The sequence below is a fragment of the Sebastes fasciatus genome, chromosome 3 (assembly GCF_043250625.1).
Source record: "Sebastes fasciatus isolate fSebFas1 chromosome 3, fSebFas1.pri, whole genome shotgun sequence".
Classification (NCBI taxonomy): Eukaryota; Metazoa; Chordata; class Actinopteri; order Perciformes; family Sebastidae; genus Sebastes; species Sebastes fasciatus.
In genome coordinates this window covers 1,371,401-1,397,872 of record NC_133797.1, presented here as the reverse complement: position 1 = coordinate 1,397,872, position 26,472 = coordinate 1,371,401, and the positions used below count along the sequence as shown (strand labels likewise).

The 26,472-nt window shown below is 39.4% G+C and overlaps 1 protein-coding gene across 1 annotated transcript; it reads left to right on the top strand.

The window, feature by feature from the left end:
- Nucleotides 1-1,014: 1,014 nt before the first annotated feature.
- On the top strand, nucleotides 1,015-26,472 carry LOC141763017 (integrin alpha-L). The gene is made up of 31 exons (XM_074627257.1): nucleotides 1,015-1,173; nucleotides 2,389-2,506; nucleotides 2,859-2,950; nucleotides 3,122-3,204; nucleotides 3,324-3,438; nucleotides 4,276-4,406; nucleotides 4,506-4,648; nucleotides 4,849-4,996; nucleotides 5,308-5,443; nucleotides 5,557-5,630; nucleotides 7,879-7,996; nucleotides 8,952-9,094; nucleotides 11,502-11,648; nucleotides 11,769-11,966; nucleotides 13,123-13,253; nucleotides 13,800-13,957; nucleotides 14,053-14,219; nucleotides 15,354-15,470; nucleotides 15,906-15,976; nucleotides 16,061-16,202; nucleotides 18,463-18,561; nucleotides 18,731-18,810; nucleotides 18,943-19,023; nucleotides 19,182-19,257; nucleotides 20,357-20,464; nucleotides 20,567-20,608; nucleotides 20,702-20,827; nucleotides 20,913-21,026; nucleotides 21,140-21,172; nucleotides 21,289-21,399; nucleotides 22,307-26,472. Exons 1-31 carry the CDS (start codon nucleotides 1,116-1,118, stop codon nucleotides 22,535-22,537), a joined length of 3,591 nt encoding a protein of 1,196 aa, XP_074483358.1. The 5' UTR covers nucleotides 1,015-1,115; the 3' UTR covers nucleotides 22,538-26,472.

Genomic DNA, 26,472 nt, shown 5'->3' with positions numbered 1-26,472 from the left:
GCCAGGTCTCAGTGAGGCATAAAAGGTCCAGTTTGTTGTCCATAATAAACTCATTAACCAGCAAACCCTTGCTAGTGAGAGATCTGATGTTATAAAGAGCCGGTTTTAAACAGTCAAGTGGCGCATAGGTGTCTGCTTTGTGCAGGGGGGACAACACAGAGCTGAACCGCAGAGCTGCAGGCTACACCCGGGCGGGGAGACCAAAATACGCCGCCGGGACATGCAGCAGTTAGCCGGTTAGCCGCTGGGCAGGGACCAAGCACTGTGACAGAGCAACCTCCGTGTCAGCAGTAAACCACAGGAATCACTTGGAACAGGCAGGCAGGATAGACAGCAGACAGCTTCGATCAGGCGTGTGTAGGCATGCCAGATCAGGGTATCCAGCCACAGTGAGCCCAGAGGAGACCTGACAGTCCCATAGAGGTGAGCCCTTTTTTCCGGCGAAATTAGCTGCAGGCAACTGAGTGTAAAGTTAAACACAGTAGCATAGAACTCACAGAGAAAACCAGACTGTTGACCTACTTCAGCAATGAACCAGATCAGCTAAGCAGTATGCAACAGACGAGTTTAAGCGAAACAAATCAAATCAACAAACAAATCATGGAGGAGGCGTGGCAGCAGCTTGCCAGCGGTCCCGCTCCCTGAAGTCCACAAATGAAATGCTATTTGCCTCCAGAGAACATAGTAAACATTGGTCTTGATTGGTTGATTATCTTCTCCCCTTGTTCAGTATAGTATCCTTTTGTTGACTCAGTAGACTGTTTAACCACAAAAATGTCTGCAGCTGTGTTTGCTCAAATGTGACTTCTACTGAGTGTGAGAGCGGGGTGGGGCTGTCTTTCAATAACCACCACTATCTTTATTCTGCACTATCCTTTTTTCATGATGTCAAGTAATTTCTAAAAAGTGCAAAATGAATGCTCTAGAAAGTGGAAGCATGAGGGATAGGAAACATTTTGCTGAGAGTATTGCTGTGTGAGCATAAGTGTCACAACCACCTGTTACGGAAACGCCCAAATTTATAAAGCACACAGGAAGTATTGCACAGCCGCATGTCTCAAGCAGCAGCAGCAGCAGCAGCCGCAGCAGCAGCACTGTAAGCCGAGAGAAGAGTGATGGGAAAGATGCCAGGGCAGAGTCGCATCTTCCTGCTCACCTACATGGTGGCTGTTGGTAAGATCTAAAGCTTTTAATAATTTATGAAACAATATTCAACTACAAAATGACAGATAGGGAGGCTTTATGTGTGTGGGGAAGGACATGATGGTGATTTTGAGGCTTAAACCCTTGAGAGATGTTTATGTTGTGTGAGCTCTTTTTTTTCCAGAAAAAAATATTGCATTTTTTGTAAAGTTGTAAAACCTTTTTTTTTTTTTTATGTTCACTATACAGATTTTAGCATATTCTATTGATCATATTCTGTCCTTTAAGTTTCAACCCTTAGTTTAATGTAAAAGAAAATGTGCCGAGTGCAAAAGCTCAGGAAATCCTATCATGGTGAAACTACTTTTTACAGAAGAAATGCCGATAGAAACTGAGGTCTGTGCATTATTAAGAGGAACCAGGACATTGTTTTTAAAGAAACAGATTGCTTTCGGTTTTTTCAAATGTCATTTTTTAAATTTATTTGAGCAGCACAAACTTTTATTTGCCTTGAGGTGGCAGAAAAAAAAATATCAGAGCTGGTTGTTTCAAAACTTCAGCATTAAAATGAAACTATACAAATATAGTCCGAGAGGACTGAACATGCTACAACTTCTTTATGCATTAACTGATTTTATGAGGCTGTAAACACAACACTGACATAAAATCACCATATGAAGGTGTTATCGCAAACTTGTTTGGGTCATGCAAGCCTACTCTGGATGACATATTGCCGGTCTGATATATGTTATAGGAGTGCAATGCTAGGTGGGGTTCTCTTTTAAGAGTAAGAGTGGTCATGTTTAAGCTGTGTAAAATCAGACATTCCCAAGGAATATATTCTGGTGTCGACTGGGATTGATTTGGCCCTGATCTTCCCCCTAGTGGATATATTTATTAATCCGTCGTATTTATAATTATTAGTACTTCTAGAAATGTTTTCTTAAATGGGAAAAGAGGGTTGTGCAGATCTAAACAAAATAGTAAATCAATGCATTCTTAATTATCATGAACAACAACTGTTATGAATGCCTGGCTGAGTTAGATTACTAACCCATCTTTAAATATGACATTGTTGTTGTTGTTGTTGTTGTTTTTTAGTACATTGTTTCTAAAACAGTAATGCTATTTTATATTTCTCAAATTCTGATTATTTTTTAGTAATTTTAGTAATTACAAATTATTTGCCACCCAGATTAAGGTTTACAAAACTTAAATATGCGTTCTTTTTTTCACAAATTGTAGCCATTCCTGTTTCTTTGGCTTTCAACATTGATATGACAAACCCTACTGTCTATATTGGTGAACAGAAGGATTTCTTTGGATACAAAGTGCTTCAATTCATGTCTGGCCCGAACAAAGGGTAAGTTTGCATTTGCAACTTGACGGCTCAGTTGATATTTAATGTTGCTATAATTGTCAACATCCTGATTACTCATAATGCATAAAATTTGTATCAGCCATGCATGATTTTCTTTTATATATACTTTGAGTGTAGATGGAAAATCACTCTGTTTTTTAAAGACGCATTTGAAGAGCGGTTAACACTTTGTGGTTCAACACCTTGAATGACATTGCATCCTGTCACTAATTTTCCGGTTGTGTCACAAGGAGATAATTCTAACACCTTACAACAGCAAAAGCATTCTTTCCTTTAGTTAAAACTGTGCTGCACATGTCAGCCTAGCCACTAAAATGGTTGACTCCATCCACAGCATAATCGTCACTGCACCGCTGCAGCTAAATGGATCTGGGGGAATATGCAAACCCGACCTTTACCAACCCAACCAGTGCGTCAACCCTAAAGGTATACAATTTTTTTTTTTTTTCAATGTTACAGAATAAATCACATAATTAAAAACAGAAAATGTACAGTTTCCAACAATGCAGAAATATAAAATGGAAATGGAAACATTTCATAATGTAAATGAAAAGCATTATGCATTTTTAAAGTACTAATCCAATGCTACTGTGCCAGGTATTTCCCTAGCAAACACAACAATACCAGTCAAGCACTTTGGCCTGTCGATAGCTGAAGACTCCAAACGCTCCGAATTCACTGTAAGAAAATCCCAAAGCTCAATAAGTTTTGATAAAATTGCAAACACATTTTCTGTGACAAGTTCTGAGCAAAACAAATCAATATGATGAATCAATTTCTTTCATATGTTATGATCTAGGTTTGCAGTCCAAGTGTAGTCCATGAATGTAATGAGAACTCCTATGTGAACAGTGTGTGCTACAAGTTCACAAATCAACTTAAGACAATCGGCACTCTCCAACCTACTTTCCAAGGTAAAAGACATTTAGAGAGTGTAAACGTGTCCTTGTCCTTCCTGCAGTCAAATATTTAATCTCAATTAGGGCTGTCAATCGATTAAAATGTTTAATCCCAATTAATTGCATGATTGTCCATAGTTAATCGCACATTTTTTATCTGTTCAAAATGTACCTTAACGGGAGATTTGTCAAGTATTTAATACTCTTATCAACATGGGAGTGGACAAATATGCTACTTTATGTATGTATGCATATATTTAACACAAAACAATGACAAATATTGTCCAGAAACCCTCACAGGTACTGCATTTAGCATAAAACAATATGCTCAAATCATAACATGGCAAACTGCAGCCCAACAGGCAACAACAGCTGTCAGTGTGTCAGTGTGCTGACTTGACTATGACTTGCCCCAAACTGCATGTGATTATCATAAAGTGGGCATGTCTGTAAAGGGGAGACTCGTGGGTACCCATAGAACCCATTTACATTCACATATCTGGAGGTCAGAGGTCAAGGGACCCCTTTGAAAATGGCCATGCCAGTTTTTCCTCGCCAACATTTTGTGCAAGTTTGGAGTGTTATTTAACCTCTTTTGTGACAAGCTAGTATGAAATGGTTGGTACTAATGGATTCATCAGATTTTTTAGTTTCATATGATACCAGTATCTTCACTCCAGCTTTAAAAGTGAGCCCACAACAACATCCGAAAGATCGATTGCGTTAATGAAATTAGTGGAGTTAAAACAAATTTGCGTGTTATTATCGTGGTGACTTTGACAGCCCTATTCTCAAAATGTTTGTCCTGACTAAATATTCTTTACAAAGTTTGACTCTGTATATTTTTTTCAGAATGTACCAAAAAGACAGTGGACCTTGTCTTTCTATTTGATGGATCACAGAGTATGACCGAAGCAGAGTTCAACAAAAATAAAGATTTCATAATGGATATAATGAATTCATTGAAGAACTCATCAATCAAGGTCACTGTGCTACTGCAACATATAAGTGTCCATAGCATTTATTTGTTGAATTATAAACACAATGTTGAATACTGTATGATCCTGTCTGCTCCTTTTCAGTTTGCAGCAGTTCAGTTCTCCTCAACTAACAGGACAGTTTTTGACTTCAATGACTACCAAGCTGGTACTGATCTCGATAAACTTAGGAAAGAACCCCATATGATGGCTCTGACCAACACACACAAAGCCCTCACATTTGTGTTGTAAGTTCAGTTACATTATACAAATAAACAAATTAATAACATTCAAATTACAGCTGTTGTTGTGGGGAACAATACTCAATAACAACAACATGCACAGTACAACTATTAGATTACGAGCATCTTATTTGTTGAAGTAATACATGTTAATTTATAGGTGAATTTTTTTTTTTTTTTAAATACTACTTTTATATTTGTTTCAGGGACAACATCTTGGAAAACCCAAAAGCAGGCGCCTCTCCTGATGCAACTAAAGTTGTGGTACTAATCACAGATGGAGATCCCAGTGATTCAGACAAAGGCATTATTAAGAGATATGATGATAAAAACATAATTCGCTTTGTCATTGGGGTAAGCTGTGATGTGATATATAACATATCTCATTATTCTGTCTGTCTTATAAATCTATTTATTCAGCTAAAACAGTAACATGTGTAATGCCTCAGATCAATTCTTAGAACTGTACCGCTATGCAGATGATACACAGTCATACTTCTCAGAAAAAAACCCAATATTCAGACCTGTTTTTACCAAATATTTTGTCTAGTGTAACTTGTACTGATTCCAGTTTTGAGTCCAAGATTGTACAACACTGTAAAGTTTATCTGGCTGACATCAGCCTCTGAGGTACTTCATAATTTCAAGCAGAATTCTGGTTTCAGGTCAAAAAGGCTGACCTGAAAAAATTCACAGCCATTGCTTCAGAACCAAAAGACAAAAATGCCTTCAAAATTGAGAACTACGACGGACTCACAGGAGTACTGGAAAACTTTCAAAAAAAGATCTTTAACATGGAAGGTGATGTTCAATTTTTTCCCCGTCTTTGTTCAGTAATGTTGCTACAAAAATCGATTTGATCTTCCTGGTGTACCTCTGCAATAGCAACATTAACTGCTTGACTTTATATTTAGGCTCCAAAGTGGCTCGGGCAGGAGAAATGACCAATGAAATGTCTCAGAGTGGATTCAGTGCTGTCTTCTTCAATGTGAGTAAAGTCATAAAGACAAAATCTGGACACATTCAAAACATCGACAACTTTTACCCATAACTCTAGTCAACCATCACAGTGTTTGCCAACCATTCATACATACAGATGAAGGTAAACAGTATCTTTAGACAGAAATATTTGATCTAATTCATAAATTGTATGTATAACCATCTTGCGATGGGATCAGCTGCGACGCCTGAGCAGGGATGTAATATGGGGCCCTTTTTTCCCCACATCCTACCGCCCTTGCTCGGACCACACCCACCTTCGAATTCTGCATTCATTTTGATCTCAACTACACTACTGTAAAATTTCGTGACTGTCTCTTGCACAGTTGCAACACTATCGCCTTGACAATATCTGTCCATAGACAGACAGACATATAAACACTCAGCAAAGTACTCAAAACCGCTTCTGTGGTAGTTCCTGCTACAGAAGGTGTCTCCAGTACCACAATTTGCCATTATGACACACACACACACACACAGCCTCACATGGTGAAAACAATACCAGCCACACACTGTTCTGGCTACCAACAGTTTCATAAAGTATGAATTAAGTCATGGTGCACCCATAGACTGTATAAGAACCCATCGGTTTGTGGACTACCGTTCTGAAGACTTGAGTTTGGCATTTTGACCGTCGCCATCTTGTTTCTTTTAACCAGAAGTGACACAAGAGAGTGGAGCTAAATACTACCGAACCCTGAACAAGACATTTTTAGGCGACCAAAAATCTTATAATTAACTTTTACAAACTGAAAACACACTGTGAAAGGGTTAAAGTTGTAAGACAAAAACACGGACAAATCCCAGACCGGACAAGACTGTGGTAGCGACCTGTCAGTCACAAGGTAGCCCCGCCCTAAAGCATCCCCTGCTTTATGGTCTATCTGACTTTAAATGGGACCATCATTTACTAAATGAACATCATACTGTATTGAAGAAGACTTGAAACTAGTGATTGAGACCATAAACTCATGTTTACAATGTTTACTGAGGTAATAAATCAAGAGAGAAGTAGGCTCATTTCTCATAGACTTCTATACAATCAGACTTCTTGTTCCAACCAGAGGAGACGCCGCCTGCTGGCTGGTAGAAAGAATGCAAGTTTAAGGCACTTCCACATTGGCTTCACTTCTCAGACCTGGAGGTTGCCGCCTGGGTGCACCACACCCTAGTAGGACTATTATGTTTTACTCATCTAGCATGGCATAAGTGAAGAATTCACCTCAGCAATATCTTGCAGTCTTAACCGTTACAAAGTTTGTGCCCTGACAAACTGCTGGAAGACACTGAAAAAGTATAATTGTAGTACCCCTTCCAAAGTGTGTACTGTACTTTGCAAGGAGGACAAACATTTGACCTGTCAGTGCAGTATCAATGGTGTAGGTTTTACATTAAAGCACACCATCCAGGTAAAATTGAACTAGTGACGTTTGAGACAATGTAAATAAAACGATAACAACTGGTAGTAACCACAAGTGAGTTTTGATCATACAGGTCCCAGATTTCCCTACAAAATGACACATGTACTGTATTGGCAGTAAACATGCCTTGAGCAGCTACTCTGTCAGAAATGCAGCTACTCATGCATGTCATTTTTGTTGGAAAGGTAACACTACTACTATATGTTATGTACAGCGAGCCGGTCATTGTTATGAAATAAACCCCGACAGGGCCGTGACGCGAGGCGGAGGGGACTTGCATCGGCCCTGAAGGGGTTTATTTCACATGAATGACCTAACATCCCTCCAGTTCTTGTTTTTGATCCAAATAACCTAAACCCACCTAACTGGGTAAACCTTGTAGCTTGTGAAAGAAAATGCTTGATTCTTAGCACTAGTGGGGCAATAAAGGTAAATAATGGCCTGACAATGATGCCTAAATCAAAAGGAGGCCAACTGATCCTGAAATAACCCCAAAAATCCCCTGCGGCCCAAAAAGCTGTAAAAACAGTAGACAAGTAAACAAACCATGAACATTAAATACTATATACAGCATGTGTGTGACATCATCTTAATGCTAAGTGCCCATAACCACCTCAATTCATATTTTAACATGTTCTGTTAAATATGTACATTTAGCAGGCTCCACTTTAGCACTGGGACAACATGGTTTCTGCTTATTTGATCTCTTTGATTTTTGGATATCTGTTCTCTGACCGCTCTCCTCCCAACAGTTCTGCTGTAGGTGGCTCCACTCCTCTCTGTGCTCTGACTATGTCTGCACATTTCTGTCAACAGGAGAACTTGATTCTGGGTTCAGTGGGATCAAACAGCTGGCGTGGTTCTCTCCAAGAGCATCACGAACAAAAAGAAATACAAATTGAAGATCCACTCATGAAGATGGACTCCTACATGGGTACTGAACACAAAATTGTTTCTATTTTCTTTTAGATTACCCGTTCTTTATTTAAAAGGATTTTTTTTATTTAGCTTGAAATGTTCAAGTTCTGTTTTAATATAGCTGATGCTTGGCAAAAAGCATATGCCTCAGTAAATTATCTCTATCAGTTTCCAATCTGAAATATGGGCTTAAAATGGCTCTGTCTAGAGTGCTACAGGAATGAGTCCTAAAACCCAGAAATGAGTTAGCATTTTAGCACTTTTGGTTCCCTCATCTGCAAGTCAATGGGTTTTTAGTTAGATACCTGAAATAAGGTCTGTAACTCTGTAAGCTGAAGAGATTTTAACCTTTTGTTCTACGTCATAAAACACATTAGTAAATATAATTTTTAAGCTGTTATATGTTTTAAAAAAGCCGGTTGCTAACAAGTGGCTAAATGAGACTACTAAACGTCATCACGCCGACTCGTCCTCCTTTACAGCCTCGTTGTGTATACTCACGCTCATGCGACCGTGGTGTAGCTGGTTTATAGCCAACGTTAAGTTTTTACTTCTGGCAATTGCATTCACACTTCGAAAATCATAAAAGTGATGTTTATTTGTGGAGATTATCTTGCTGAACAAAACGTGTATCATAAACATGTGCTCACAAACAGAGCTTATTTTCTGAAATAATCCAAAACCCAATGGAACAATCCCGTTGGCTTTTTGTCGAGGGAACCAGGGCGATGCTGACTTCCTGGTTGGCCTACAAACATACGTCATCCTTGGAGCACTCTATTGTAAATGTAGCAAATAGATAGGATGGGATCATACGTGAATATGTATCTGCAAAACGCAATATGAAAAAATTAAAACCATTTTAGAAACTGAACACTTCCTTCATTGCATTTTAACTTGTATACACAATTCTAACCTCTTTGATGTGAGTGAATATTTAGCAGGTGATGTCATATGTGACACTGTTGCAGGATACTCTGTTTCTGTTGGAGAGAAGAATAACAATCCTCTATATTTCACGGGAGCACCAAGATTTGAGCACAAAGGACAGGTCGTACTTTTCAGATCCGATGGCAAGAACTGGACTGCAGCCCAAAGAATAAATGGTGACCAGGTTGGTAACCGTCTTATGATTTTTTGTTTTTGTTTTGTTTAAATCTGATTTATCATACATAGTCCAAACAAAAATAGTTTATTTATTGTTTGCTTTAAGAGTGCTATGCTCAGCATGTTTAAAACTCAATGTGCCATTTCCTTTTTGCGATGCCACCGTTAGAGCAAGTGTCATTAGGACATTTCTCATTTACCTACTTCGTACTTGAAGAACAAGAGCCTGTCTACGAGGCAGGTTTATTTTTTACCTTTGTGATAACTTTGCTTAGTAAAACCTAGAAACCCCTCGCATTTACATCTGCTGTAAAAAGACTTCAGGTTTTACTTTGCAAAGTTGCTTATAAAACAAAATAAACATGCTGGCTGCTGGGCCATGGTTGTATTTTTGCCTTGAAGTAATCATGCAGATTTATTTGCTAAAATGCATTTCGAGATGCAAAATGCTGCATTATTTCTGCGGTTGCAGAGAGGAAACCAGAGCACTTCCTTTTACTGGCACCTAGTTTTGCTTGAAGAAAAACTGTGAAAAAATGACAGTTGTTCGAAGCACAATAAACGTTCATCCTCACTTCACACACATGTAGCAAATGTAGTACATGTAGTATACGTGTAGGCTTCTAAAAAATGGTTCAAGGGTAACTTTGGTATTTTTCAACCTGGACCCTCTTCCCATGTTTTTGTGTCTAAGTGACTAATTGGGAGAACAATTTTTGAAATTGGTCCAGTACTGAGTGAGAACGCTGTAAGTGGCAGTTGCGAAACAAGTTGCGAGGGCAAGTGCGCCGCATCAATGTAATGTCCAATAAAAGTGCTTGTTTTTGCCGCTGGCAGACTCAAATTGTTATTATAAGTGTCTGACAACATTATGGAAAAGACCCTACAGAGAAATTAAACATTCTTCATACCTTTCACTTGATCCGCTCTGTTCGATATTGTGTCCAAGTCCCGCTCAAGGAGAAGTCTCGTAGTGAAATCTGAATATCTGTAAACAATGGCTCAAATAAATACGGGCGGCCATCAAATCCAAAGACCTCATCCACATTGATGAAATCATCTAAATATTCAGCCATGAAAATCTTTTAGGTAACACTCAGCTTCACTTTCTGTACTCCAACACAACAAACTCTGCCTGGCTGGCTCTCACGTTTCCACCATGGAGGTCTTCCACTATTCCACCGGTGTCTTCTGGCAACAAGTCACCTCGCCAGATTTCAAAACGAGACTTCTCCTTAAGCGAGACTCTTTCCATAATGTCAGACGCTTATAATAACAATCTGAGCCTGTCGTGGCAAAAACAAGCACTTTTAGTGGATGTATATGACGGTGCCAGGTTGCCCCAATAACACCATATTGCAGCCCACGTTCAGCTGCCCTCTACAGCGCTCTCCCTCAATACTGGACCAATTTCAAAAATTGTTGTCCCTTTAGAGTGCTGCAGGAATGATGTATTTTTGTAGGCCAACCAGGAAGTTAGCATTGCCCTGGTTCCCTCAACAAAAAGCCAACGGGATTGTTCCATTGGGTTTTGGATTATTGCAGAAAATAAGCTCTGTGGCAAAAAATCATTTAGGATATTTACATTTTTTTTCCGTAAGAAAAATGAACACCACTTTTGTGATTTTTGAAGCGTGAATGCAATCGGCAGAAGTAAAAAGCTAACGTTAGGCTATAAACGAACTACACCAGGGTCACATGAAAGCGAGTATACACAATGAGGCGGACGAGTCGGTGTGATGGCGTTTAGTCGTCTCATTTAGCCACTTGTTAGCAACCGCCTTTTTTAAGACACATTAAAGCTTTAAAATTCACGATAGGGATATTTACTGACATATTTTATATCATAGAACAAAAAAATCTCTTTAGCTTGTGTTCACCACAGACCTTATTTTAGGCATCTAACTAAAAACCCATTGAGACGAGGGAACCGGAAGTGCTAAAATGCTAACTCATTTCTGGGTTTTAGGACTCATTCCTGTAGCACTCCATTAGTCATTTCGACACAGATAGAAAGATAGAAAGATAGATAGATACATAGATAGATAGATAGAAGTACTTTATTGATCCTAAATTTGGAAATTATTGAAAATTATTGCAGATCATGATTATTGAAAATCAATCTGTGTGGAGTTTGCATGTTCTCCCCGTGTTAGCGTGGGTTTTCTCCGGGTTCTCAGGTTTTCTCCCACAGTCCAAAGACATGCAGGTTAGGTTCATTGTTGACTCTTAACGTCCCGTAGGTGTGAATGTGAGTGTGAATGGTTGTCTGTCTCTATGTGTCAGCCCTGTGATAGTCTGATGATCTGTCCAGGGTGTACCCCGCTTTCACCCAACGTCTGTTGGGATCCCCCCATGACCCCAAATGGGATAAGGGGTTACAGATAATGGATGATATAAACTTCACTTTTCAGATTGGTTCCTACTTTGGTGCAGAGCTGTGCTCAGTAGATGTCAACTCCGATGGTAACACTGATTTCCTGCTGGTGGGAGCTCCACTGTTCTACCAGTCTCAGGAGAAGAAAGAAGGCCAGATCTACATCTACATACTGACTGATGAGGTGGGCATGGATAAAGGTTCACAATCAGTGTTGGAGAATAATGAGATTACTGCCTGTACTGGGAGCTAATGAATGCATTTATTTTCTTAATCAATGAACGTACGTTCTTATTTCCCACAGATGCAGCTGAAAAATGAACTGAATGTGATTGCACCATCCATGGGGAGATTTGGCACCACCATATCTAGTCTGGCAGATCTGAATGGAGATGGACTCCGAGACGTTGCTGTTGGAGCCCCCCTTGAGGATGACAACAATGGGGCTGTGTACATCTACCTTGGTGACAGACACAAAGGCATACGCAGCACTTTTAGCCAGGTGAGACAGAAAAACAGACACATTCTATCTTTTTGTTTTGTTGTATTTTTGGGATTAAAAGGATGTTGGCCCTCTACATGAAGCGACAGATTGGATGAGTGGTCACTATGCTGGGAGCACATAGTTTATCGTCTCTACCTGTCTAAATATGTATAATAACCCGTAAAATAATTTAAAACAAATGAATAGTGCATAAATATCATGAGGGTTAGACAAATGTGTTTGATTGCCAAATACATCAGACTAAAAGTGGCTTTTGAATAAAACTAAAACGTAGGACTGTCAATCAATTAAAACAGTTAATCGAGATTAATCACACATTCTTTATCTGTTCAAAATGTACCTTAAAGATAGATTTGTCAAGTATTTAATACTCTTATAAACATGGGAGTGGACAAATACGCTGCTTTATGCAAATGTATGTATATATTTATTATTGGAAATCAATTAATAACACAAAACAATGACAGATATTGTCCAGAAACCCTCACGGGTACTGCATTTAGCATAAAACAATATGCTCAAATCATAACATGTTAACAACAGCTGTCAGTGTGTCAGTGTGCTGACTTGACTATGATTTGCCCCAAACTGCATGTGATTATCATAAAGTGGGCATGTCTGTAAAGGGGAGACTCGTGGGTACCCATAGAACCCATTTACATTCACTGATCTGGAGGTCAGAGGTCAAGGGACCCCTTTGAAAATGGCCATGCCAGTTTTTCTTTATTTTTCTAATTTAGCGCAAGTTTGGAGTGTTATTTAGCCTCCTTCGCGACAAGCTAGAAGGACATGGTTGGTACTGATGGATTCTTTAGGTTTTTTAGTTTAATATGAGCCCGCTACAACCTCCGTTATACTGAATAGCGTTAATGGGTTAAATAGATGAGTGGTGTTAAAACAAATTTGCGTTAACTTGTTATTATTGCATTAACTTTGACAGCTCTACTAAAAAGTCATCCTCAGAATTATATGACTTAGTAGAGGATAAGACTATCATCAGGGTATTTTTCAAGGATTTTGATATTTTGTTTTAAAAACCTGCATCTGTCTCGACCTCGCAAAAATAACTGCACACACAGCATTTGACTCCACCTCCTTCAAATATGTCTGCAAATCATGCACCGTTTCAGTTGTCTAACCTCTGTTATTCAAGAGAATCGTGGGAGAGAACATAGTGTCTGGGCTAAGATTCTTTGGACAGGCCATTGATGGGGACATTGACCTTGGAGATGACGGACTACCAGATATTGTGGTCGGATCACGGGGCACTGCTGTTGTCTTAAGGTATGGATACATTAAGTATTTAGAATTGCTAACTCCTCACCTCTCAAATCCAGACTACATCTCAATGCTCAGTTTTCACAACAAAAGAGTGGAACACAGTGACGGAGAATCTACCAAGCTCTATGAGACAATGTAAAACCAGACCAAAAAACTCAACATGCAGGCCTACTGTTTATGGTACATGATGAGTGTCTACATGAAGTGACTCGCTGCCTTATGAAACTCAAGGACTTCATGAACAGAAGATGTTATAGAAACTAGAAGTCAGCACAACACATTTTATAATCAACAAAAGCATAACACGTTTTTTTGCATCAATTTTTCTTTCCACAAACTGATTCCAAAATACAGTAAAGGTCAGTTGAAATTTGATGTTTCCAGAACAGCTGTAAGGAATCCATGTCTGAGGGAAGGAGAGAACTGTCAATCATAAGCTTAAATTCAAAACCATGGACTGGTATCTTAGTATACAATCATCCTATAGAACATGTCATGTGCAAAGTCTAATAATAAATCCTTTTTTTTGTTTTGATGAATGTCTTTCAGGTCCAGGCCTGTCTTTAATGTCACGGCACATCTGTCTTTTCTACCTAAGGAGATAAACACTGACCAAATTGACTGCCTGGGCAGCACAGATGAAACTTTACCAATGGTTACCCTAACAGCCTGCTTTGAAATGGTGGAAACAACAAAGAGCAAAGCATGTATGGACCTGACCCAATACTGGGATTCATTAACAGCTGCTGATACTGCACACCCTATCGATGCATTGTTTTAATTCTGCTGTATGCCTTTTCAGCGGGAATGAGCTCCACACTGAACATCTCGTACACGCTTGATGTGGATCCGACAAGACAAACATCTCGAGGTTTCTTCAGTGAAACCGACAAGAAAGCTAGGAATCTCACCTCTACCTACGAGCTGATGGATGAAAAAACCTGCTTCAACTACTCCATCTACATGCCAGTATGGAAATGAATTGATAATATTCACTCTCACATACTCTTTAACAGCTATCACCTATCTATACATGTAAATATCATCCATGTCTCTGAACCTCGGCCAGTTAATTTCAACACATTCTCCCTACCGCTTGGTCAGTGCCCCTTGGAGTCGGAGACAGACGCATGGGGTACCCCTCTTGCGTTACTTTTGGAAGGACCAGGGACAGCGTGTCATATATGCTCATAACATGCATAGTGTCCTTTCAAAATAAAATTTGGTTTCACAGGAAGTTAGATTTAGGCAACACAACGACTTAGGTAGGGTTAGGAAACGGTCGTGGTTGATGTTAACTTCACTGACTAGCGACTCACGTGACTAGTGAGTGATGCTAACGAGTCATGTGACTAACCACTAACCACCGGCGTGACAAAATAAGTTTCACAGGACACAAACAGGTCTCCTGGTTGAAAGTCTTGTGTTTGTTTGATCCATCCACCACCCCTCCCCCTGCCCTGTCACGCTAGTTGCTCTGACACTCGAATAACGCCGCGGGTGGGTTTACATTGGTGTTAGTTGAAAGCCCGGTTTGTCACAAACTGTCGCTAAAGGGTGCCTCCGTGCGTTGGTTTCCGATGCTGAGGGGCGGTGACCAAACGGCGGTATTTGACGAGTTGCGAGTGAGAACGGGTTGTTAATTCCTAGATTTTTCCATTAACCAACACAACCAGTACATATATAAATATCTAAGAAAGTTTTGTCAGGTATATTGATTTTTGTTGCCCAAAATGTAGGCTTTGGGCATGTGTCCTAATAACTCTTTATTCTACAGATTCCTAAAAATTGTGTACAATTGGGTCTTCACAGACAGGAACATTTTCTGATGATGATTTCCATTCAAACTTCTATGCTTGTTATAATGTAATAATATAAAAGTTTTTTATCAGAAATGTAGCTTTTAAAACTATAATGCAGAATTATTATTCATCTTCATCACCAAAAAACAGACAAAAAAAACACAAATGCTAATAATAATCCTAACACACTTATTCATTATTCAATCCTTTAGCTTAATGTTGAAACCAAAGTGTTCTAAAATCAGAAATCTTTGCTTTTTGTGTTTCAACAATATGCAGATGACTGTTCTTTTTCTTGCAGAAATGTGTGAAAGACACATTATCACCCATAAGCATCAAATTCAACTTTTCCCAAGATGACAGTGAGAGCGCAAGTGCGGTCCTGAACATGGACAGCAAAACGCAGGCTGTTGTTGAGGTATGAACAGTGACTACAGCAGAAGGTTGCAGGCAGTCACGTGAATATGCATCCTTACAGATTTTCTGTTTACGTATGCCCAACTTCTAAAACTTTTGTGAATACATAAAGATCAGAGTTCTGCACACTACTAGGCAAACACACACTAGGATGTGAAAGGGAATTCTATTGTGTTATGTGACGATGACTTTTGTTTATCAGTTTTTGTCACACTTTTCCAAATGGGGATTTACCTTTGACACAGATAGCAAAGACTACCTTGAGAACATATTTGTTACTAAAGATCTGAATGAGCCAAAACTTTGTCATTTTCTATTTGTACTGCTCTATTTGAACGTGTCTGGTCAAAACAAGTTATGTTTGTTTAGTATTTACACCATTTTGTCTGGCTTGCTCTGTGTTTTCAATCACGAGACATTTCTTTTATTTTTACAGGTTTACTTTGAAAAGCATTGTAGAAAAAATGACACCTGTATTGCCGAACTTGATGTGGATTTCAACTTCACGTATGTATATATGACAAACACAGCACAGCAACTGTAATATTAACATCATATGACCAAATGTAAGAAGTGCTCCCTTTCTCTTAGGACTCCAACATTATTGGTGGCAGAAGATAACTACTTCAACGTCTCTATAAAACTGTCCAATCATGGTGATGACTCATACTACACCAACCTTACCATGCACTATCCTCCAGGCCTCTCCTTCTCTAGGATGACTCTAACAGATGTGAGTTCAAAGTTAAACATCATGTCCCACTCAGTGGCTGCTTTAATATATCTAAGTGATGTCACTTGAGTCGCTGTTGGTTGGGGCTAAAGAATACAATTTTTAAAATGAAAAAAATCTGGGTGTGGAGTTAGAAAAAAGTGAGTTTACCAGACATCCGTAGCTGGTAACACTTTATATTAAAGTTCCGTAATAAGCGTTACTAAGCATTAGTTAATAGGTAATAAGGTCCTTTTCAAGTCCTTATATGATGGTTATTAACAGTGATATGTTAATAAGACTATATAAGTGTTAAAACGAGCATTATAAACACGTTATATTATGAGACATTTATAAGCACTTAATAAAAAACGTACCAAGAGTTTATAGACTGCTTAAGAATGTTAATAAAAGCTTTGAGTTTCTTATTATCATTTCTAAAAGTATTACAAACACATTTATTGAGTTTAACTAACTTACCTATTATATCATTGTTAAACCTTAACTAACCTTTTTTTGTTGCTTTATTAAGATTAATACATACTTTATTGCATTTATTAGCAGTTAACCATGCACTTATTAACAGTTAACTATGATATTTTGTAGGTACCGGATCTTATGCGATAACGATGCTTATTTAGGTTAATAAATTCTTTATAATTCACGTATTAACATGTTAACTATGCTAGGCCACAGGTTGGATTCGAACCCAGTCTTCTAATAACTACTTCCAGCAGAATAACGTGTCATGCCACAAAATACAAGCCATCTCAAGCAATTCCATAAACATCTCAATTCAGTGAACAACAACACACTTAGTCCAATAGAGCACCTCTGTGATGAGGTGGAACAAGATATTTACAGCATCAAAGTGCAGCTAACAATTCCTCCCCTGATCAGGTGAATCTAATAAAGTGTCCACTGAGTGTAAATGCTACATACATTATTTTGGATCCTTTTTGCCCATGCAGGACAATTGCAAACTCCAAGTTGCTTATTTTATTGAATAAAATCTGGGTTTCACACTAATGTGTTTTGGTTTCCCACTAATGGGGCATGATGACTGGAAGTGAAGAAAAACACACGATACACATGAAGACCTTATGTGTTTGGTGTAGTTATTTATCTTTACAATCAGTCCATCAGAGAATAGTTGAAGAAAAAGCCTGATCAGTCTTTGTGGAACTGCTTGTTAGAAAAGAACACATACATGGTTATTCAAACGTGACCACAATTCCTAAAACACACCATCACATCTCTGCACCCTTTTTTATTTAACCTGAGACCCACGATCCCGACCAACTTCACTTTATAGCTAGACTAGAGGTACAGATATCATATGAAACCAAAAGAATCCATTGGTACCAACACCGTCATGTCAGGAAGGAGGATAAATAATGCTCCAAAGTTCTATGGGTCCCCACAAGTCTCTCGCTTACAGACATGCCCACTTTATGATAATCACATGCAGTTTTTTGCATGCAGTATAAATGTGTTATTTTCGCCTATTCTAAAAATTATGTTTTTGAATATTTCTGCATACTGGGGTCCCTAAACAGTCTTAGAATTGCATAAATTGGGTATCATTGTAAAGCTGAGACTATTTTGGATCCAATGAGCCCAACTGTATTCATGTGTGATGATGTTAGTCCCCATAGTTTATGACTAGAACAACTTGACACACAGTGCTGAGCTGTATCTCAGGTTAATCTTCAGGTTCCAGCTTTCAGATGATGTACACCACTTCTATGTGACATCTACTGTTGACCTGCTATCTCCCCCTAAAGAATCCCCGTACCCCCCTAAAAAAGAGTAAAAGTGGTCCATTGAGGGTCTCAGAGGGTTAAAGTGCATGTAAACAGATGAGATTATTAATATATGATGCACTTTTTCTCCAATTTATCAAAAAGTCCTAATACTAATTATGAATTATGTTACTAATAACTTTTAACATCTGTCAGATAAAGACATCTCGACTGATGAGTGCATAACTACTGCAAAGCTGTCTTTCACTTACACTGTGCCACTAAAGGATGAGTTGAAACCGATGCAGGATGTGTGGGTTGTCAGAGGAAGGACTGTTTCTAATCTCAACATCAAACGCTGAGAACTAATGCTGTTTGAACTCTTTAGCCTCGCCTGAAAGTTTAAACTTAAACTTAGCTACAGTATATCAAAGTACAGTTGTGCTCACAGAAGAGTCAGTATTGAATTCGAACTAAAAGCTTTTATTTTAGAGGGACTCAGTTCAAACATTGACATATTTTTTTCTTTAAAACAGTCAAAGAGACCAATACTCCACAGCTGTCAAGGTCTAGAAGGAGTACTCGACAAAACTATATGTGATGTCAGCCGTCCTGTGTTTCGCAGCAGATCAGATGTGAGTCATATTGCACCCTGACACCCCCATACCAGACAGATGTGAAGTTTCATAAATCAAGAACTGTGACCAACTGCCTGAACCTTTGACATTTACAGTCTTCTCTCACGTCAATGTTTTATCTCTCTCTTTGACACACATCTAACATCATTGTCTTTTTCCCGTCAAGGCAACATTTAGAGCTTCTTTCCACATCATGAACGGGTATGAGTGGGATGACATCATTTCGATGAGCATTACTGCACAGAGGTAGAGGCCTTCTCATATAATCCAACGCACAGAACAAAGCCAGACATTGTTTCAGAATTATCAAAATATTATTCACTATCATTACATATTGCATGTTTAATATTCACAAGAAATGCCTTTTTACATTCTCAGTGGAAACACAAACTCCACCAGGACCACTTCCCTGACCAAAAGCATCCCAGTACAATTTGAAATTAAAATGGCAGTAACAGTGTAAGTTTCACTATCCACATAAATAGTATTTTGTAACTGTAGTTCTTCTGTATATATGCCTAGTAATTTGTAGTATTAGATTATTTGTTTTTATCCAGTCGGTAGTTATATTATCCCACAGCTACCTGCATATTGTGATCCTCCAGTATTCTTTTCAGGAAAGAAGACCCGATCACCTATCTGAATTTCACAACAGAGGATACTGGACCTAAAAAAATGGTTACTATATACAAGGTGAGGCAGTAAATTACTATGCAACAAGCAACCATCCAGTCCCAAAGCACATTTAACTAATCATTAAACCTGCTAGACAGAATATTTTTGGCATCATTGGGCAAAGATCCCATAATAACCTTTCAGCATATTGTAATTCAAGTGTTCTGAGAGATAACTAGACCTCTGCTCCTCCTCATGGCTCTGTTTTCAGACTTTAGAACATCTAGTCTGTGACAGGAGACTTTGACCAATCACAGATCATTTCAGAGAGAGGGCGTTCCTATTGGCTGTTCATTAAATGGAGGCAGCTGTCAATCACTCGCAAACTCTGATCAAACGGTCAAACTAGGCAGCGCTGATCAAATATGAATCAATATTCTGTTACTGTAATGACTATTTCTCTCCTCAGATGTCAGAATCATCTTGTAGTGTACTGTTTAGCTGTAAAATGAGAACGTTTGCTCTGGCTGGTGGGCGGTGCTCGGTTTTTCCTCAACTGATCTCAACATGGCTGCCGGGTCACAAACGTTCTCATTTTACAGCTAAACAGTACACTACAAGATGATTCTGAGAACATCTGAGGAGAGAAATAGACATTACAGTAACAGAATATTGATTCATATTTGATCAGCGCTGCCTAGTTTGACCGTTTGATCAGAGTTCGCGAGTGAATGAACAGCCAATAGAAACGCTCTCTCTCTGAAATGACCTGTGATTGGTCAAAGTCTCCCGTTCCGGGTTAGATGTTCTAAAGCCTGAAAACAGAGCCATGAGGTGGAGAAAGTCTAATTTTCTCTCAGAACACTTGAATTACAATATGCTGAAAGGTTATTATGGAATCTTTGCCCAATGATGCCAAAACATACTGCCTGCTGCAGCTTTAACAGGTGCTTGTAGACATATTTTGCTATACCTTTGGACAGAGTCAGGCTAGCTGTTTCACCCTGTTTTTAAGTATTTATGCTAAGCCATGCTAGCCGGCTGTAGCTTCATATTTACCATACAGAGTTGTATCAATCTTCTCATTCAACTCTTCAGCAAGAAGGTGAATAAGTATATTTCCCAAAATGTCGAACTATTCTTTTAAAATGGACCAACTGTCTCTCTCTATTCGCAGATAGATAATCTTGGTTTCAAGGCCTTTCCTGTCAATGTGTCCCTGTTCTTCCCAACTAAACTGGAACATAACTTTGAAATGACAAACTATCAAGTCTTTGTCCAGCAGGTAACTCAGCGACTGCCAGAACACTACTCATACTTACTTCTACTGCTGCTGTGTCTAGAATTACAAATCCTTAATCCTTACCAATTACCTTTTTTTTTATAGAACAAAACTCAATGCACAAGCATTACTGACACACAATCTGAAGTAAGTCAAACCTATTTAGTAGCAAATTCTAACTGAACATGTTTTGAAATTGCAAATCCCTTAATAATGAAATTAACTGTTGTTGTGTTACAGTACTGCTCACCAGAAAAATACTGCAGAATGATAGTGTGCGACAGTTTCATCCTGGAGAGAGAATCACCGACTGAGTTTACACTGTCAGGAGACGTACAGTTTAAGGATCTCAAACAGAATGCAGCGGTACGTAGCAACAACACACACAGACCGAATACAAACTACATATACCATTTAAAGTGGTGCTCATTGACATGCTCTTACTTTACAGAATATTGCCTTTCTTAAACGATATACTGGAGACGGCGCAGAGGTTAAATTTAAAAGCTTTATACGTGTTAACTATGACAAGCAACGGTATGTGCTGGACTCTCATAAACAAGAGGTATGTTCATGTTTGACCACAGTAACGCCATTTCAAAGATATAGCTTTTATTGTTTTTCAGGATACCTAATTTATCATATTATTAACCTCAAAATAAATATGGTTTTACGCAGGAGAAGTCTGACAACGATCCAACAGTGAAATGGGTACATTCAGTCTACACATGAACAGCCCAAACTATTTGATCTGTAAAACATTTTAGATCCTCATTCCAAAGGAGCAAAGGCACCACTTTGACAACTTGTATTTTCTCTGCCAACAGACTGAAATTCGGGTTGAGTTCATAATCCCCCCCGATCAACCGCTGATCATTGCAAATGGAGCTGGAGTGGGACTCTTGCTTCTGATCATAATCACAGTCATCATGTTTAAGGTGAGAGTCGAATTTCAAGAGTTTCCTTCTGAACCATAATCCAACACAAACTTCTACATGTTGCTTGAATGTCAGTAGGCTTGTTTGAGATGAACTGCTCCTCGCCTGGAGAGCAGACGAGATCAGGCGGCAGCAGCATGAGGCAGAGACTAAAAGCTGCGGTCAAGTCGGACAGTTTTCAGCAGCCTTCACTGAATTTAGATGAAGTCACAGAAAAAGTGACTTCCTGTTAGATCCGATCTGTAGGCTACTTGTAGTTTTCAGACCACGTTGGGGTTTATTTATATTTGTTTGGTAATATATGTGGAAATGTGCGTGTGTCTGTCAGTGGATTCTATCCTTTATTAAAGCACATAATGAGCACACATTTTGATAAGTGTTATATAGATAACCTTCATTATTATAATAATTATTGTTATCAACCACACAAGATGTGTTTGTTAACAGATGAAACCTTCATTGCACAACATGAGACTAATGCAATCTAGTGTTAAATATTACATAGCACAGAAAGTTTGGACTTTTCTACAACACGTGGTGTTTGCTATGAAAACTAAGAGCCAATCAGCTCTTTGATCAGGCGAGAGACAGGCATTTCCCATAATGCCCTGGGTCTTACAGTCGGTAGAGAGCAACAGCGGCGCCTGACTCTAAAAACTGTGGCCGCCTCGATCTCGTGAGGTTATCGTTGCCCACGTGTGCATGACGTCAGAGCAAGTCGGCATCAAATCGGACACACATCTAACCAGCATGCACTGCGCGGCGACCGCCGGTGATCGGTTTTGCGCAGGCCTGGCTCATCTCCAACGGGCCTAGTAACTGAATTAAAAACATTTAAATTATGCTTTTCTGCTGGAATTTGTTGTAATGGCGTTTGGTCTTTGATTTTTCTTGTGTCTGTCATAAGTTGGGTTGCTTTAAGAGGAAAACGCTCGAGTACTATCAAGAACAGGAGGAGGAAGCTGCTCTTCAGGCTGGCACCCCCACTGAGTCCACCCCTGCCCCCAGCAACGGGAAAGTCAGCCAATCAGAGACTGACGGCAAATCTGATCAACCTTCAGAGGACAAAACGCTTCTTGATGACGGTGAGGCGAACGGCAGCACCCCACCAGCTGATACAGAGGAGGGACTGGATTAACGTCATGAACCTAAGTGGGCTGACTGAATTATAAAGCATGCAGCATGCAGCATGCACAGGGGGTCATTATTAGTGAGGGGAACACCACCTAAATTAAGAATTCCAATGTTATCTAGGAAAGTTCAATCAATATTAGTGAACAAGAGCTCCTCTCTGTCAAAGCCAGAAACCAGAGAAGTAAGTCTCAAACTTGTGATGTCATCGGGTATAAAGTGTGGAGCTGCTCCACAGACAATGAATGGGAGACTGACTTTGTGGACCCACAGAATGTTTGTTTGCTTTTATACTCAAATGAGCTTTATTCTATTGAAGTGTTGTCAGTTGTGAAACAGAAAATGTCCCCATATACTCAGGACTTTCCCCAGGGAGCCCTCAGTGTCATCTAAATAAAACATCTCTCCCCATTCATCGTCTATGGAGCAGCTCCAGCCTTTATACCCTGTGACATCACAAGTTTGAGTTTTAGCGCTCCAGTTTTGGGATTTGGGAGAGAGTTGGTCGTGTTTACTAATATTTTTTGGACTGTAGTGGGCCAATCACCCTTCACATTAAATTGAAGAACGCTTGCGGTGATTGGCTGAAATCAAAACCACACATATAGCACAAAAAGGATTGATTGCAGGTATCGTTCGGTCGATGCCTTAAAATAAATTGAGTACTGTTACCCAATAGCCCTTGCAGCCCTAGCAGAGACAACACACAACAAACGATCTCCATCTGCTAATAAGGGAAGCAAGATTTCTTTTGTAAAATCATAACATGAGTTTTTTTCAGAGTCTTGATAATACATTTAAAGGCATGTTCAGGCTGTATTAGTATTTTTATGCCTCCGCACCAGTGACAGCCGTGGCCGTGAGCTTACGTCTGTCGAACTCTAATGAAAGCGATATCTCAGGAACATCTGGAGGGAATTTCTTCAAATTTGGCACAAACTTCCACTTGGACTCAAGGATGAATTGATTAGAGTTTGGTGGTCAAAGGTCAAGGTTACTGACCTCACAATTTATATACCAATTATGACAATTTCACAGGGACAGACACGGATGCAAACTGCAACTTGACTGGTTGGCGGAGGTATACAACCACGAGGCGGTAATTCTAGTTTTATTATGGGAAAGTTCACCCATCTGAGGGCATTCAGGTGATGCAGGTGCAACATTCTCCCTTAACACTGATTCATTTCCTGGTAGTGTTACAGCCAGCTTGGTCATGTGATCTCCTCAACATAACTGGTTGTGTTTGTTAGTGGAAAGATTCACGAGGCTTTACATCCTCTTCACTGCACTAGCATCTACTATACTCTTATCTAGGAGTATTATTAAAGGGACCGTTTGTAAGAATCAGAAATGTCTTGTTAACAGCGACACCTGTGGCCGTTAAGTCAACAAAAGTCAGCGTCCTGTTGCTGGCGCTTGTGCTCGCTCTACATAGACATGAACGAGCATCGCTCAAAACAGTGAGGAGACACACGTCAGCTAAAAGCACAATATCACTCTATATTTCAGCTGCTTGGCAGTAATGTTAGCTGACCAGACGAAGGTCTCTCCATGAATCAATGCTGATCCTAGTGTTGGCTTTTCCTGCCTCAGCCTCCCGACCGCGGCCGGAGGGAACAGGGGAGACACCAGAGTTTTGGTCAGAGACGATAATGTTTCTCTCTGCGGAGCCCCGTCACTTCACAAGACACGGGAAACCTCTGTTGGTCTGGAGGAGCTGCAGCAGTTATTTCTGCACAAACGTCCACTGTACATTCACTAGATATTCTCAGAGCTAAACTAACTCTTCTGCAGTGAGGAGTGTGCGCGCATTCACGTGAGAGGTGGAGAGAGAGAGATAGAGAGAGAACGAGCGTGGTGTGTGAGTGAAGGCAGGCAGAGGAGCAGAGTACAGCAGAGACTCCGGTCCTGGAGACCAAAGCTACGGTCTCCCCCGCGTCCTCCGACCGCGGCCAACACTGTTTAACAGACGGGCTTCACTAGATACAACCAAGAGGTTTTGGTGCTTCACTGTAGTTTGTGTTGGAGTCTGAGTCTGAACAGCGTAGCCACACGCGAACGCGCATGGGACACCGACCAGCAATGACTTATACGTGGAAGAAGTTACAAACAGTCCCTTTAATACATGTATTATTTGCATTTGAATATATTGTAACTGTACACAAGTATGGTATTTATTGAGGGAATGTGAGTTCTTCTTGTATTATAGCGAACTGCTTGTTAAAATGTATAACTTTTATTATGATCATTTGAGTGAATGAAGTGGTACGTTCGATGCATTGTCTATTAATTAGTGATCTTGCAAAACATTGTAGCAAGCAACAGTTCTTGGGTTGGTAACACTTTACAATACACAAAAGTATGAGTAGTTACTAAGGAACGAATGAGGATCAAATCAATGGTAGAAACTGCAGCATCTGTCCTACGGAGGAGCAGCTTTAGGGGTGTCTTCAAGCCCAAAATGCAGTCATTAGTTAATAATTGAACCGGTGCTCTTATGTTATCTTTGTTTCCTTATAGGTTCAACCAAGTGGGCTTAGTCACAGGTTAGAGACCAGACAAACAGCAGCTCCCTTGCTCAGATTTGAAGGCCATTGCCAAAATAAAATATTGTTTTATGAACCTGAAGTGCCTACCTAAAGTTCTCATGCGACCTGTGACTAGAGGTTACCGGCAATCCTGAACTTTATCCAACAATATCTCTGTCAATTTTACTGCTAATTAAAAGAGAAATGCACCAAGGGAAAGCTGAAGATCTTGCCGTTCTAAAGGTGTATTGGTTGTCATTCTATCATGAAGGCAAGGGGATGAAGTTTGACCCTGAATTGACCATGCTCCTTTTATTTGTTTTTTTGCGTTTTTTCTCGGGTTAAAAGCTTTTAAAAGCACCCTTAAAATAAAGAGGTAAAATAACCTGTCTGTGATCTCCTGACATCTGATCTGATCAGCTTCAACACACTTTAGAAATCATCAAGAGTCATAAAATCAGTTTTCTGCAACATTTAGGAATATTTAGCACCTATTTGGCGGCCATTTTGAAAAATGGCCAAATTTGCAGTGCCCCGATATCTATATCTTTTCATAACATATAAACCTACATCTGTGCCAAATTTGTTGCCTTTATCGCAAAATGCACCATTGTTACAAATATTTCAGCTCAGCTGCCCCGCTATCTAGTCTCAATTCGTTTTTTATTTAGTCATCAATACCACTATTTTTCTGCTGTGCCTACTTTTGACCACATGGCACTTACGGTTTATTTGTGTCAGTGTTACTAGTTGCACTTGATTAAGACATTGATGTACTTGAAACGTGGGTGGATTATGTAATCAGTTACTGAATGACATTTTGCATTTTAGTCCAGAGGGAAAAAAAACACCACTTTTTTTCTGAACGACTGTCATACAGTTTGGCCAGCAAGTACGCAAGAGTCTTATTTAAAGAAGAAAGAAAGCTCAACACTCATATCAACAATAGTGTATAAAATAATGTAGCAGAGCTAGCCGGAGGAACTTGGAGGCATGGTGAATGGAGGCAGAGAGATCCATATCTTCTGAGAGTGCTGTTGGAGGCTGGTAGTAAGTCTTTAGGTCATGACTGAAGAAAGACATACCTAATGTTGATGAGTAGATAGATTTGGTATATGGAGAGGATTACTTCTAAATTTGGAAGCCAGGAGGATCCATTTGTTGGACTCAAACTGTAATTTTTTTTAGATCAGCTTTTGTGTAAACGTGCAGTATGATGACTATAAGTATATCTTCCACTGTCATTTCCATTGTGTGTGTATATACTGTATTTTGCTTTTGCTCTTATTGGTGCTTGAATATTGTATCAAAGTATTATCTTGTGTTTGTCATGTATCATTCTAGGATGTGGTTTGTGTCAGTCTTAAACAAATAAAAGACACTTTGTACTTGCAAGAAACAAATTTAAAAA